This window comes from Pan paniscus, chromosome 12, assembly GCF_029289425.2.
Source record: "Pan paniscus chromosome 12, NHGRI_mPanPan1-v2.0_pri, whole genome shotgun sequence".
Classification (NCBI taxonomy): domain Eukaryota; kingdom Metazoa; phylum Chordata; class Mammalia; order Primates; family Hominidae; genus Pan; species Pan paniscus.
The window spans coordinates 117,217,194-117,232,041 of record NC_073261.2 but is presented as its reverse complement, the minus strand read 5'-3'; the positions used below and the strand labels follow the sequence as shown (position 1 = coordinate 117,232,041).

The 14,848-nt window shown below is 48.6% G+C and overlaps 1 protein-coding gene across 3 annotated transcripts in view; it reads left to right on the top strand.

Annotated features, from left to right (window-relative positions):
* ASAP2 (ArfGAP with SH3 domain, ankyrin repeat and PH domain 2) overlaps nucleotides 1-14,848 on the top strand; it is a 199,520-nt gene that overhangs the window by 88,069 nt on the left and 96,603 nt on the right. For all 3 annotated transcript variants that reach the window (XM_034952586.4, XM_055108257.2, XM_034952582.4), the window contains exon 3: nucleotides 1,992-2,137. In XM_034952586.4, the coding sequence (XP_034808477.1) occupies nucleotides 1,992-2,137 (146 nt within the window). The remainder of the gene's footprint in view (nucleotides 1-1,991; nucleotides 2,138-14,848) is intronic.

Genomic DNA, 14,848 nt, shown 5'->3' with positions numbered 1-14,848 from the left:
TTGAGCCCTAATTGCCTAATAGTGTTATGAGAAATAATACATGTCTTACGAAGTTTAGAAAAAATATATGTGAAGTTTGTGCTTTGAATAAGTGACGCCTGTTGCTGCTGTTACTTTTGTTAGTGTTATTGGTTATGCGCCAAGTGTGGTAAACTGAGTCTCTTTACCTGATTCTTTCATTCTTCCTCTGACCTTGAGAGCTTCTCCCAGCAGGTTTTTATCCTTTATGTAGCTGATGTCGCAGGCCCAGCATCACTGTGACTTACCAAGGTCACACAGATGTTTACAGGCGGACATAAGACTGGAACCTAGATCTTCTGAGGGCTCCTGAGGAGCTGCGTTTGCGGGGGGGTGTGTGTGCACATGTATGTTTCTGTCAGAATTTGTTTGCTGAATCTGGTCTCAGAAATTCATTTAATTTATCTAGAACTCTCAGGCTCTTTACTGGAATGTTAAAAAAGAAAAAAGACTCAAACAGTGAAGTGAGTTTTCTTTTGTGTCTGCTAGATCCCCATTAGAACCCTGTAGTCCCCCAAATGCCACTGGAGGTCAAAGACATGGTGCTTCCCCCATAGGATGGGTGAGCAGACCATTCATAGGTCATAGGGATTGGCTCAGGGTCCAGGACTGCCCTCTAGGAACAAATGTTCCCTCGTTTTCCCTCATTGTCAGGCCCAGCCTAGGCATTGGCGTTAGCTGACAGTGGTCTCATTTCCCCGAGAAGGAATTCGGGAGCTACAGAGGGGCTTTCAGGATCTGTCCCTTGGTGGAGGAGCTGCAGCACTAAGGCTGTCTCTGGTGGAGTTCACATCCAGGTTCACACCGCAGGTCTGGCTGCCCTGTTGTGCCTGTAAATAGTTGTGTTATATTTCCAGTTGAACTGATGAAAACATAGAAATTAGGTAGCCATGCAGATAGAAGTTGTTTTATTATAGACTGGCTGGTTTCCTTTGAAAGTGCCTGACCTAGAAGTGAGGGAATTATATTCAACCACATTAATTTACCAGAATCACCTGTGTCCCCTCCCCCATTCCTACCCACGGTTTAAATCAGAGGTCTGAGATGGGATGGTGGTGTCTAGAGTTTGGTGAAAATCCATGCATGCTTTTGGCGTCCAGCAGGGATTGAGAACCACTGTGCCAGAGACCCAGAGTCCAGATTTTCACTCTTTCAGGTGCTACTTTGAGGCCTAATGATAGTAAAATGCCATGAGATGTAAGCACCTGGTATGTTTTTTCTGCTCAAACAACATGTGTGTTGTCTAATATTTCAGGCACACGACTTCGTCAAAGATGAATACAACTTAGTCTGTCAACTCTAAGCACATCCAATGTATGGGGAACACATTTACCAGACTATTTCAATATAACATGCTGAGTGCAAGAATAGGAGAGGTGCCAGTGAAATACCCAGGGTGTAGGGCAGAGTCATGGAAGGCTTCCTGGAGGAAGCATGACTCCGTAGGATGCAGAGGAGTTTGGGAGGGAAGGGCCCCTGGGTAGAGGCTGCATCCTGAGCAGAGGCACTGGAGCTGCAAAGACCACTGCTGTTGCTGTATTAAAAGGAGAAGGAGCTGCGGTGTGGGGCTCTGAATCAGAGTCCTGGGCTGCAGGCTAGAGAGGAATGGGGCATCTGTGGTTGAGTTTCTGGGAGGGGGCTGAGTCTGGTGACTTGTGCCATCATTTGGTGAAGGAAGAGTCCTCGGAGAGGTGGAAATGTTGTGTGTGGCCATCTCATCTGATATGCTGAGGACCACTGGACATGGGCAAGGGCTTCCCCTCTTGCACACCACACTTGTTCTTTGGGATCTGTTGCCGGCACCACGGGTTGTTGTCGGGATAATGAAGCTATTTCTGTTCCTGGTGCAGCTTGACTTTTCTCAGATTTTTCTGCTGCTGATGTGTTCAGTGTTATTCACAACCGAGAAGAACCTGGTGGGGAGTGAGGGTGGCATGCCTGAGACTCACAGCACCTCCCTCATTCTGTTGCAGCTCACGTGGAAAATGAAGAGCAGTACACCCAGGCTCTGGAGAAGTTTGGCGGCAACTGCGTATGCAGAGATGACCCAGATTTAGGAAGTGCGTTCCTGAAGTTCTCAGTGTTTACAAAGGAGTTGACAGCACTTTTCAAAAACCTGGTAAGCAGCTCTGTGTATGAAATGCTGCGGTTACTTCAGTTGGGAAAGTGGCTCAGTAGAGGATACTTATGGTTTGTTTGATAAACTGGGAATGCATTTCATAGTTCCTTGGGTACCCAAAAGAGTTATGTTTTTATACACATTGGGTCAGTTTGGAATAAAGTTTAAAATTGTAATTTTTACTTTAACAAGACTTAAAATTCAGCTCTGCAATTTAAATGTACACAGCTATGGGACAAAATGGGTAAATGCATTCGTCGTCTTAAGGGCCTCTGACTTGAATTTTTAATAGTTTCTAAACTGTGTAGACTACTCTCCTTCTGGTAATTATAGTAGGCATTTAAGCTTATAATATTTAATAAATATGTTTCAGGCCCGTCTTACACAGCAAGGTAACCTGTAATCAAAGCACAGAAATTACCATGAATATTTAAAGGCCTTTTGTGCTCCCAAGTGTAGAACCTAAAAAAAAGCAGGACTGAGAGCAATGCCTCGGTTTTCAGCCGTGGGAATGCAGCGCTGGTGCCTGCTGCCTGTGGCTGCTGCTTGGTGCTGTGGGTGAATCGCGCCTTTCTTGTGCCTGGCAGCTCTGTGCTATCCTTGTGATGGGGACAACATTTTGAAGAAGTGGGCAGCCCAAGAGGGCTGTTTGGGACCCTGCCCGGGTGGAATGGACCCTGGGATCGCTCCAGCTTTTCTTTCCTGTTTTTCTTCTCCAGTTTCTCCTAAAGGTCATGGAAGGCCAGGTCAAGAACTCAGTAATGCTTTCTCTGTAGGCCACACACAACAGCATCTTTTTCGTGTCCTCTGTTAGGAAGCTCATAACAAGTGAAAAACATAGCTCATTCCTGAGATGGTGATGACAGTGGTTTTGGGAGACCGGCCTTAGAAGGGGAGAAATGAGGGAGCATCACATGTGAGTTCCTAATGGGAAGGGGAAGAGCAGGAGCACTCGGGCCCTTGCTCTTTCTCCTCGTCTTCACTTATGAACATTTCTGTAGGAAATGGTAAAAGTAAAAAACTGTTTCTCTGCTCAAGCTTTTCACTTAGAGGAATTTGAAATCCCCTGGGGCTTTGGTCGAGCTCATCCCCCTTCATCCTTATCCTAGAGTGGCGGCCCACCTGCTCAGCAGTGGAGCCCTCGCCCTGCCTCAGCCCCGTGCCCTGGACGCTGGCAGGCATGCATGGTGGGGTCTCATCACCAGGTCGGGAAAGAGTGGAGATTTTTTTTAAACTGGAGAAACTGCATGGGCCCAGGGTAAAGATCCGTAGATGCTGCCATGGAGGGCGTCTCCTGGTAGAAAAGTCAGTTGGCTGCCTGCTCTCCCCGCACCTGGGTGGATAAGCTCTTTCCATGCACACAGAGCTGCCTGTTAGCTTCCTGCTGCCTCACACTTCAGTACAGATGAGCAGCCTCCTGCATGAGGGAGACCAGAAATAGCAGAAAAATGAACGTACAGGAAGACTGGGATGCAGCATGCTATGAAAGAAGCCCAGGGACACAACTAAGGTAAGAAAATATAACGTTAAAAATCCAACAGGAAGGGCTGGAGTAGAGGAAATCTCTCAGAAAATAGATCAAAAAGACCAAAAAGTGGGAAATAGATAAAAGACGAGGATTAATTCTCAAGGCCCAGCATCCAACTGGCAGGTGTTTTAGAAAGAGAGAAGGATGTCATCAATGCAACAAATCTAAAGGCAGTTTCTAAAAATGGAACGGAAGAGTCTCCAAGTTGAGAGGCTCACAAGTACCCAGCGCAATAAGGGAAAAGACCTACCCTGAGGCATCCCTGTGTGAACTTGCAAAAGATCTTAAAAGCTTCCAGACAGCACCCGGAGGATTCAGAATCAGAATGGCGGCGAACTTCTCAGCAGCAGCACTGGAAACGTTACGGCATGGAGCAATGCCATTAAAATCGTGAGGAAACTAACTCAGCCTGGAATGATGCCCAGCCAATCAAAGACGAGAGTAGAATTAAAGATATTTTCAGACATGCAAGGCTTAAAAACTTTGGCTCCCATGTGTCATTTCTCTGAAACTCCTAAAGGATGTGTTTTAGTAAAATGAAGGGAAAAGCCAAGAAAGAGGAAATTGAGAGTCAGGAAACAGGACCCAACACAGGAAAGCAAGCAGTGGAAGGGAATTCCAAGAGGATCATGGCGAAGGGAAGTCCCAGCGGGACTGCCAAGCAGGGGGCCTAGAAAGCAGCCAGCCCAGGCCTGCTGACGACATAGGAGACGGGTGGAGGCCCGGGTTCTGCTTCTCACTTCCAGACAGCCCTTTTACCTTTATTCAGCTGATATCTAGACCTGGATTGTCTCAGCTGTAACATGGAGATAATAATACCATACCTGATTGTGTGGATAGACTATAGCCAGCCGGTGACTCTTACACAGGATAGCTTACTTAATTCTTATGACAATCCCATAAGATCAGTCAATGTCATCCCCACTTTACAGATTAGATAACTGAGGCCCTGAATGGTTTGAAGAGCTAATATCTGGCCCGGCACGGTGGCTCACATGTGTCATCCCAGCACTTTGGGAGGCCAAGGTGGGCGGGTTGCTTTGAACCCAGGAGTTCAAGACCAGCCTGGGCAACATGGGGAGCCCCTGTTTCTACAAAAAATACAAAACTTAGCCAGGCGTGGTGGCTCACGGCCGTAGTCCCTGCTACTTGGGAGGCTGAGGCTGAAGAATTGCTTAAGCCCAGGAAGCGGAGATTGCAGTGAGCTGACATCACGCCCCTGTACTCCACCTGGGCGACAGAGAGTGAGACCCTGTCTCAAAAACAAAAGAAGCAGCAGCTAATATCTCTCTTGGGAGGCTCAGAGTCCTTGCCTAGGCAGGCCCACTTGGAGCACTCCACACCATGGAATCCAGACGAAACTAACTTGTCTCAGTTAACAAAAGGGCAGCTGCATAGTTAAATAAAAGGAATCCCTCCTTCTCCTTTATAAAATTTCCTGCAAAAGCAGAAAGCAGAGCAGGGCCTGCATGTTACAGCTGGTACGTTGCTCACCACCCTGTGGCTTTGCCAGTTTTTAATACTTCACATATCACTGCAGGTCCTAGTTGCTGTCCAGCTTTCTACAGAGAGTAAAGGTATCAATAAAGGTATCTGTGGCAGTGATTTGATGAGCACCCACCGGTGTAGCAATCACTGGGCTATGCATGAAGGATACTCTGTTTCATTTATTCCTCTTGGCAGCTGTGCAGGATAGTTTGTATCACCATCCTCTTAAGGCACGCAGTCACTTACAGGGCCCTTAGCTAGTGAGGGACAGAGTTGGGATTCAAACCCAGGTATTAACACTCCAAACCCATGTTGTTGTCATTGTGACATTTAAAGGAACCATGGCCTCTTGTCACCTTCTTGACTGATCATAAGGGTTCAAGTTTCAACTTGCACTTTATGGAAGTCGGATTGTTGATCCTATTTCCTGGCAAAGATCAAAGAGAGAGAAAATTTCTTATATGAGCCAAAATTAGCACTCACCATGCCTGGTTTTCCAGGCCATTGCCGGTGTGGAAGCTGCACAGCCAGAGGAAGGCCAAGTGGCGGCTCCTGCAAAGCTGGGCAAATGGGGAGCGGATTATGGCGGAAGTCTCCTTTTTTGGAATTTTGTGCACCATTCTTCTTCCTGTTTTTGGTCACATCTGGCTTATCTCATATCTTCCAAGCCTTGCTTTTGCTTTCCCTCAGGCATTTAAAACATTTCAGTTCTGTCTGGCTAAGACTCACAGTGCTACCTCTTGTCCAGAAAGAATAACAATTACCACCTACCTGCTTGGAGGTGTGAAAGAATGTTTATAAAGCAGTTGGAAGATCTCCAGAGAAATGCCAGCTTAATATAAAGCAAGATTTTCTTACTAATGGGTGAGATTCTCACCTGCAGAAGTCTGTGAATTTTCTCTGCGGTGATGCAGGATGAAAGGGAAAACCAGACAGCTCCAGAAATGTGACGTGTGAAATTAAAGTGCTTATGAAGTCAGCCTAGTTTCAGGGGTTCTTTTCCTCTCCCCCAATGGATGTGAGAATCCTGGAAAAACTCCAAGGGCCACCTCTGTGCTGAGAAGTGGCTTTCTAATGAAAGGCTGCATTTCAGGGCAGGTTTCTGAAAGGTTTGTTACAGATATGTAGTCTCTGTCTCCAGTGTTAGAGGATCGTTAGTGAAAGATGTCCTCACGGTCTGCAGAACCCGCTCCACGTGAAGATCAGCATCCATTGAAAGCAGGAGCCAATGGGTGCTGAGGAGAGGACAGAGTTGGAGCATGAGATCTGAGGTGACCCTGGGCTAAGGAGTTTTCCCTCACCCACATTGATAGAGGAAATGGAAAGCTCTACCAAGCAACGTGTGTATCCATCATCTTTTTTTTTTTTTTTGAGACGGAGTCTTGCTCTGTTGTCCAGGCTGGAGTGCAGTGGCACAATCTCAGCTCTCTGCAAGCTCCGCCTCCCAGGTTCATGCCATTCTCCTGCCTCAGCCTCACATGTAGCTGGGACTACAGGTGCCCACCGCCACGCCTGGCTAGTTTTTGGTATTTTTAGTAGAGATGGGGTTTCACCACGTTAGCCAGGATGGTCTCGATCTCCTGACCTCGTGATCCACCCGCCTTGGCCTCCCAAAGTGCAGGGATTACAGGCGTGAGCCACCGCGCCCGGCCTTTTTTTTTTTTTTTTCCCAAACACAGATGATGTGAGTTAGAAGACTTTTTTTTTTTTTTTTTTTTTTAGACGGAGTCTCGCTCTGTTGCCCAGGCTGGAGCGCAGTGGTGCAGTCTTGGCTCACTGCAGCCTCTGCCTCTCGCGTTCAAGCGATCCTTCTGCCTCAGCCTCCCGAGTAGCTGGGACTACAGGCACGTGCCACCATGCCCAGCTAATTTTTATATTTTTAGCAGAGACGGAGTTTGACTGTGTTGGCCAGGCTGGTCTTGAATTCCTGACCTCGTGATCTGCCCACCTCGGCCTCCCAAAGTGCTAGGATTGCAGGCATGAGCCACCATGCCTGGCCAACTTTTGTTTGTTTGTTTGAAACAGAGTCTCACTGTGTCGCCCAAGCTAGAGTGCAGTGGCGCGATCTTGGCTCACTGCAGCCTCCGCCTCCCGGGTTTCAGCTATTCTTGTGCCTCAGCCTCCCAAGTAGCTGGGATTATAGGCGCGAGCCACCACACCCAGCTAAGTTTTGTATTTTTAGTACAGACGGGGTTTCTCCATGTTGGCCAGGCTGGTCTCGAACTCCTGACCTCAAGTGATCCACCCGCCTGGGTCTCCCAAAGTACTGGGATTACAGGTGTGAGCCCCCACCTGTAATACCAAAGTACTGGGATTACAGGTGTGAGCCACCATGCCCGGTCAGAAGACATTATAGCTAACCTTACTAGGGAGGTAGTAAGGTTCTGTTGGGACAAGCAGTAGTTTGTGGCTTTGTCATATGTGCTGCACCTGGCAGAGGGGCATCCTGGCTTGGCTGCATTGGTACTAGTACAGCAGGACTCTGCCCAGTGCTGTCAGGCTTAGGTTAAGTGTGAGCTGATTGTCCATATTAGTAAGGCTTGTCTCATCACTCAATATAGACATCTTGCTACCAGAGGTCCTCACCCTCAGTACTTCCATAGACTTTCTCCTAACTTCTTGTATTGCAAATGTCTTAGATTCTTAAATGTCTTACTTTGTTTTTTAATTAAACAAGAGCAATGATCATAGTATCATCTTTTTGGGAGGAAGATTTAAGTCACTGTTTTAGACATAAACTAATGAACTATGCTGAAATCTAGAGACATCCCCAGTGGCTTGGGGTACGTGGGAATATCCGCCCTTGGATTAGTCCTGGACTATTAGGTGTCCGTTTCTGACATTTGCTTTTTAATATTCTGACACTTTTTCTATTGGTTGCCCTTTTTCCTGCTGTCAGTGCTTGGGTGCCTCTAAGGTCTCTGTTTCACGATGCTGCGAGCTGAAGAGCAAGGTGACTTGGCTTGTTAGACTTGGGTGCAAATTAGGAGTCCATAGGCTTCGCGTGAGGAGGGCTTGAGGGCTAGGGCTTTGAGTGAGGAGGGGAGAGAGAGTACCTTGATGAACTTGCTGACAGTCGCTTTGGGCCCCTAGAAACCTCTGCCATTTAGATTTTGGCATGGCCTCATTTATAGTTGGAAATTCCTTATCTAAGACCCAAAAGACTTCAACGCTAAGCTATGTTCTATACTCACAAATCTCTAACCAAAAACAAAAGCACATTGTTTGATCGAGATGATGAACAAATAAGGCTGGTGTCAGATATCTACATTTTGGTTGTGGCATAGCCACATAATAGATTTCCATTGGACTTGGATACTGTTTCTTTTTGGGGTTGGGAGGGAATGCTGCGATACGGTAACCCCCATACAGAGAAAGTGGGAGAAGCCATATTGGGCAAAGATAGCGTGGTGAGGCCTTGGGCATGGGAGGGAGAACTCACAGAGACGAGGACTGGGCACCTGCTGGGTGCTATCCATGCGCTGGTGCTGTATGGGGCGGTGACCTCTGGCAACTCCTGCCTGGGTAGGGGACACAGATGCTTTCATTAGAAGACATGTGCCGGGACAGCCACTGGCAGCCTGCAGAGCCCTGAGGGTACAGCATTGGAAGCAGGGAGCAGTGACTCCCCGCCCTGAGCCCTGGGTCCCTGCTTCCCTGGATCCCTGAGGGTGGAGGGGCACTGCAGTATGGCACTTGTCCATCTGCACACAAGCCTGCTTGCAAGGTTTAGAAATCAGTTTCTTCACAATTGTCAAATGTGTGTAGGACATGCTGTTTCTGTTTGAAAGTATTAATGAACCTAAAACAGGGTTTGTTTTTGTTTTTGTCATTGTGTGTTTTCTTAATTGCTGGCTATTAAAGGGACAACTGCCACGATGTAGGTGACCTCAAACTTAGAAAAAAATTGTTTGCCAAATCTACAAGGTACTGTGTGGAATGGCTCTAGTGGGGATGTAGATAGGGGGTGGAGGGGCTGTAGGGGGTGTAGATATGCGGTGGAGGGGCTGTAGGGGGGGTGTAGATACAGGTGGGAGGGCTGTAGGGGGATGTACATAGGTGGGAGGGCTGTAGTTGTGGGGGTGTAGATACAGGGTGGAGAGGCTGTAGTCTTGGGAGTATAGATACTGGTGGAGAGGCTGGAGTAGTGGAGTGTAGATATTGATGGAGGGGTTGTAGTATTGAGGTATAGATATTGGTGGAGGGGGTGTAATAGTGGGGTATAGGTATTGGTGGAGGGGGTTGTAATAGTGGGGTATAGATATTGGTGGAGGGGCTGGAGTAGTGAGGTATAGATATTGGTGGAGGGGCTGGACTAGTGGGGTGTAGATATTGGTGGAGGAGGTTGTAATAGTGGGGTATAGATATTGGTGGACAGGCTGGAGTAGTGAGGTGTAGATATTAGTGGAGAGGCTGGAGTAATGAGGTATAGATATTGGCGGAGGGGGTTGTAATAGTGGGGTATAGATATTGGTGGACAAGCTGGAGTAGTGGGATAAAGATATTGGTGGAGGGGCTAGTGTAGTGAGGTATAGATATTGGTGGAGGGGCCATAATAGTGGGGTATAGATACTGGTGAGGGGCTGTAATAGTGGGGTACAGATATTGGTGGAGGGGGTTGTAATAGTGGGGTATAGATATTGGTAGAGGGGTTGGAGTAGTGAGGTATAGATATTGGAGGGTCTGGAGCAGTGAGGTATATATATTGGAGGGTCTGGAGCAGTGAGGTATAGATATTGGTTGACAGGCTGGAGTAGTGGGGTATACATATTGGTGGAGGGGCTGTAATAGTGCAGTATAGATGTTGGTGTAGAGGCTGTAGTAGTGGGGTATAGATATTGGTGGAGAGGCTGTAATAGTGAGGTATAGATATTGGAGGGGCTGGAGTGGTGAGGTATAGATATTGGTGGTGGGGCTGTAATAGTGGGGTATAGATATTGGTGGAGAGGCTGTAGTAGTGGGGTATAGATATTGGTGGAGGGGCTGTAGTAGTGAGGTATAGATATTGGTGGAGGGGCTGTAGTAGTGGGGTATAGATATTGGTGAGGGACTGTAGTAGTGGGGTAGAGATATTTGTGGAGGGGCTGTAGTAGTGGGGTATGGATATTGGTGTAGAGGCTGTAGTAGTGAGGTATAGATATTGGAGGGGCTGGAGTAGTGACGTATAGATATTGGTGGTGGGGCTGTAATAGTGGGGTATAGATATTGGTGGAGAGGCTGTAGTAGTGGGGTATAGATATTGGTGGAGGGGCTGTAGTAGTGGGGTATAGATATTGGTGGAGGGGCTGTAGTAGTGGGGTATAGATATTGGTGGAGGGGCTGTAGTAGTGGGGTATAGATATTGGTGGAGGGGCTGTAGTAGTGAGGTATAGATATTGGAGGGGCTGGAGTAGTGAGGTATAGATATTGGTGGAGGGGCTGTAGTAGTGAGGTATAGCTATTGGTGGAGGGGCTGTAGTAGTGGGGTATAGATATTGGTGGAGAGGCTGTAGTAGTGAGGTATAGATATTGGTGGAGGGGCTGTAGTAGTGGGGTATAGATATTGGTGAGGGGCTGTAGTAGTGGGGTATAGATATTGGTGGAGGGGCTGTAGTAGTGGGGTATAGATATTGGTGTAGAGGCTGTAGTAGTGAGGTATAGATATTGGAGGGGCTGGAGTAGTGACGTATAGATATTGGTGGAGGGGCTGTAATAGTGGGGTATAGATATTGGTGGAGAGGCTGTAGTAGTGGGGTATAGATATTGGTGGAGGGGCTGTAGTAGTGAGGTATAGATATTGGTGGAGGGGCTGTAGTAGTGAGGTATAGATATTGGTGGAGGGGCTGTAGTAGTGGGGTATAGATATTGGTGTAGAGGCTGTAGTAGTGAGGTATAGATATTGGAGGGGCTGGAGTAGTGACGTATAGATATTGGTGGAGGGGCTGTAATAGTGGGGTATAGATATTGGTGGAGAGGCTGTAGTAGTGGGGTATAGATATTGGTTGACAGGCTGGAGTAGTGGGGTATAGATATTGGTTGACGGGCTGGAATAGTGGGGTATAGATATTGGTGGAGGGGCTGTAATAGTGGGGTACAGATATTGGTGGAGGGGCTTTAATAGTGGGGTATAGATATTGGTGTAGAGGCTGTAGTAGTGGGGTGGTAGATATGGGATGGAGGGGCTGTGGGAGAGTATCGATATGAGGTAGAGAGGCTGTAGGAGGTGGGGTTATGGGGGTAGGGGCTGTGAGGGGTGTATATACGGGTGGAGGGGCTGGCGTAGTGGGGGTGTAGACATGGGGTGGAGGGGCTCTAGGGGTGTAGAGAGGGAGTGGAAGCGCTGCAGGAGGGTGTATATACCACGTGGAGAGTTGTAGTACTGGGGGTGGAGATACGGCCTGGTGGGGCTGTAGGGGATAGAGATACCGGGTGGGAGGGCTGTAGTAGTGGGGGTTGTGAGTGAAGGAGGTCGGGGAGCCACATCCGCAGCAGGGGTGCAGAAGAGCAGCCGTGTCGGCTTGGGTGCCTGCGAGGGGCCTCAGGGACGTTTCCCAGACTTTCTTAAAGGCAGAAGAGCGGCTGCTGCAGGTGGAGGCATAGGGACCACAGGTGTTCACTGTTCTAAGAAGGGTTGATAACGGAAGAGGAAAGCAGGTGGGAAGGGTTCCTAGGGTGAGAGGGGCTTGAGCCTGTTTCTGGGCCCCAGGGAAGGAGCTGGAAGCTCAAGGTTGATGAGAAGGAAAATGGGGGGCTGTGAGCTGTGGAGACCCTGTGCCCCTTTGTCCTTGGGTTGATGAGCCCAGCCAGGAGTCAAGCTTCTGCTCCTGGCTCGCTGAGGGAATTGTCAGCGAATTGATAGAAATTCAGCATGTGCTTGTTTGCATTCCTCCTTCTTTGGGAACTTTCAGCTGTTTGGTAATCATTGCTTAAAATCTGAAGCCTGGCACCCCATATCAGTGCCCATATACTCCAGGTTCCAGCTTAGAAGGCATGTGGGCAGGGTTTATACCATTGGTGCCCCAGGGGCCCTGGCCGGACATCCACAGAGCATCACTGGAATCGCCTGGGGCTTCTTAGAATTCCAGCCTCTCGGAGGCCTGCAAAGCCAGAATCTTAGTGTGTAGGAGCCCCAGGCAATAGCAGGCAGTCAAGCTTGAGCAGCACTGCCCTGGAGCAGAGGTCCTCCAAGTGCAGCCCCTGGGCCAGCTGCACCAGCAGCACCGGAATTGTTAGAAATGCGCAGCCCCAGCCTCCACACCTCACCTGCAGGGTTGTGGCTCTCCAGCTGGAGTGCATCAGCATCGCCTGCGTGGCTTGTTAGACCACACCTGTTGGACTCCCCCGAGAGTTTCTGATTACGCAGGTCTGGGATAGGGCCCAGGGTTTTGCATTTCCTGTTCCTAGTCATGCTGGCCTTGCTGGTCAGGAGCCACACTGAGAACCACTGCCCCAAGGACAGCCTGGGTCCAGTGCTTCCGACTCTCACCCTTGGCGAGATGGAGACTTCGGGTGCCCCAGGTCCTGTGGAGGTCAGAGCTACTTCCTAAACCTGGATTCTTGGAGGTAATACATTTGAAAAAGTACTTTCATTTCTGGTTGATGGCTTCAGCAAATGTTTTACCATCACCCGGTTTTAGAAGTAGTTTTGGGTGCCTGAGTCCTGGGTTCTCCAGTGCTGCCCTCCGGCTCCCAGAACCGGCCTTCAGCTGGTCAGTGTGGTTGTTGGTGGCCGACTGACATGTCCAAGCTTATCCTTTATTCTAGTGGAGAAGGGGGCAGAGGGCCCAGTTTTCTCTCCACTTAGAGCCTGAAAGATCAGAGCTGTTGACTGCCAGAGAAGCAGCATTAAGAGCAGAAACCAGGTCAGCGATTTTCCTCCTTGTTCTGGTGTGAAAGTTGCCAATGTGTTTTTGGCAGCTGGCTGGTTTTGATCTTTCAGTTTGTGTTAAACACTTAGGATCAGCATGGGCTCCCCCTTCTCCTTTTTAATTAAACAGCAACTGTGCTGCCAGGGACGGGCTGGGCGCATCTGTTCGGGAGGGCCCTGTGTGAGAGTGCATAGACGGGAGTGTGTGCATACGTGTGCTTGTCTGTGTGCATGCATATGTGTACGTGTGCATGCATGTGTGTATGATAGACCTCAAGGCAATTCTGTGGCCCAGGGGATCTGTTCACTTACACCAAAAACGAAAGTGGCCTAGGTGATTGTATTAGTCTGTTCTTTCACTGCTATAAAGACATATCTGAGACTGGGTAACATATATATAACACATATATAACACACACATATATAACATATGTTTAATTGGCTTACGGTTCCACAGGCTGTAGAGGAAGCATGGCAGCATCTGCTCTGCTCGGCTTCTGGGGAGGCCTCAGGAAACTTACAGTCATGGTGGAAGGTGAAGGGGGAGCCAGCACTTCGCATGGCCGTGGGCAGGGGCAAGAATGAGGCCGGAGGTGCCACACACTTTTAAACTCACTTGCTACACAGTACCAAGGGGCATGATGCTAAACCAGTCATGAGAACTTCACCCCCGTGATCGAGTCATTTCCCACCAGGCCCCAGCTCCAACACTGGGGATTACAATTGGACATGAGGTTTGAGCGGGGACACAGACCCAAACCACATCAGTGATTTTCCTGTTTAGAGTTTCCTTGTATGTACCTGACGGGCTGCTCTGTGTAAAAGGGAACAGGAGGGCTTTTCGATGGAGACAGCATCTAGGATGGCAGCATGTGCCCAGCCTCAGCTTAGCTTAGCCTGGCCTGGCAGGTGTAAACCATCTTGCCCTGTGCCAGCAGGAGTTTCAGTCCAGCTGTCTTTAATAGTGAGCTGAGAGGAAGAGCTCTGGCTTCACTGTTCTAGCCAACTCTGCTGCTAATAGTTGTGTGATTTGGAGGCAACGTGGATGACTCAAGCCTCTGTTGCCATACCTGCAAAATGGGGGTCACGGCACGTACTTCTCAGAGTAATTGCAAGGGTTGAATGGGATTAAAGGGCCCTGTGTCATCTGGTGGTTTATTCAGGCCATTTTAGTCAGTACCTTGTGCTTCTCAAAAATACTTTCTGCCTGGATACCCGTTCTTTCAGATAAGCGGCCTTTAGAAAGAACAGAGAGCTGTCCTTTGAACCTGCCAGTCATACTCCTGCCCCAGGACCTTTGTGTTAGAGTCCCGTTGGCCCAGAGCGCACTTCCCCCAGGTCCTCATGTGGCTCTCTGCCCCGCCTCCTTTGCGCTCTGCTCCAAGACCACCTTATAAAAAGGCCTTTCTGACACTATTTGAAAGAGTCTCCATCCCACAAATGATCATGGCATCTTTATTTGTGGTATCTGTAGTATCCCCCAAACTGGAAACAACTCAAACGTCCATCAGCAGGTGTCTGGCTAGACGGCAGTGTAGCCATATGATGGAACAGTGCTGGCCAAGAAAAAGAAGTGAACTACTGGTACACGCAACTACATGAATGAATCGCACAGTCATGCGCAGTCCCAAAATCATGATGCAAGAAGCCAGATGAAAAGGCGTACATGCTGGATGATTCCAGATACCGCATATAAAATTCCAGAAAATGCAGTGTTCTCTGGCAAAGAAGCAGACCAGGGGTTGCCAGAGACTTGGGGGTAAGGAGCTGGGGTTGCAAAAGGGGCACAAGAAAACATCTTCTTGGGGTGAGAGGGTACTTTCCCAGTCTGGATTTTGGTGATAGCTTC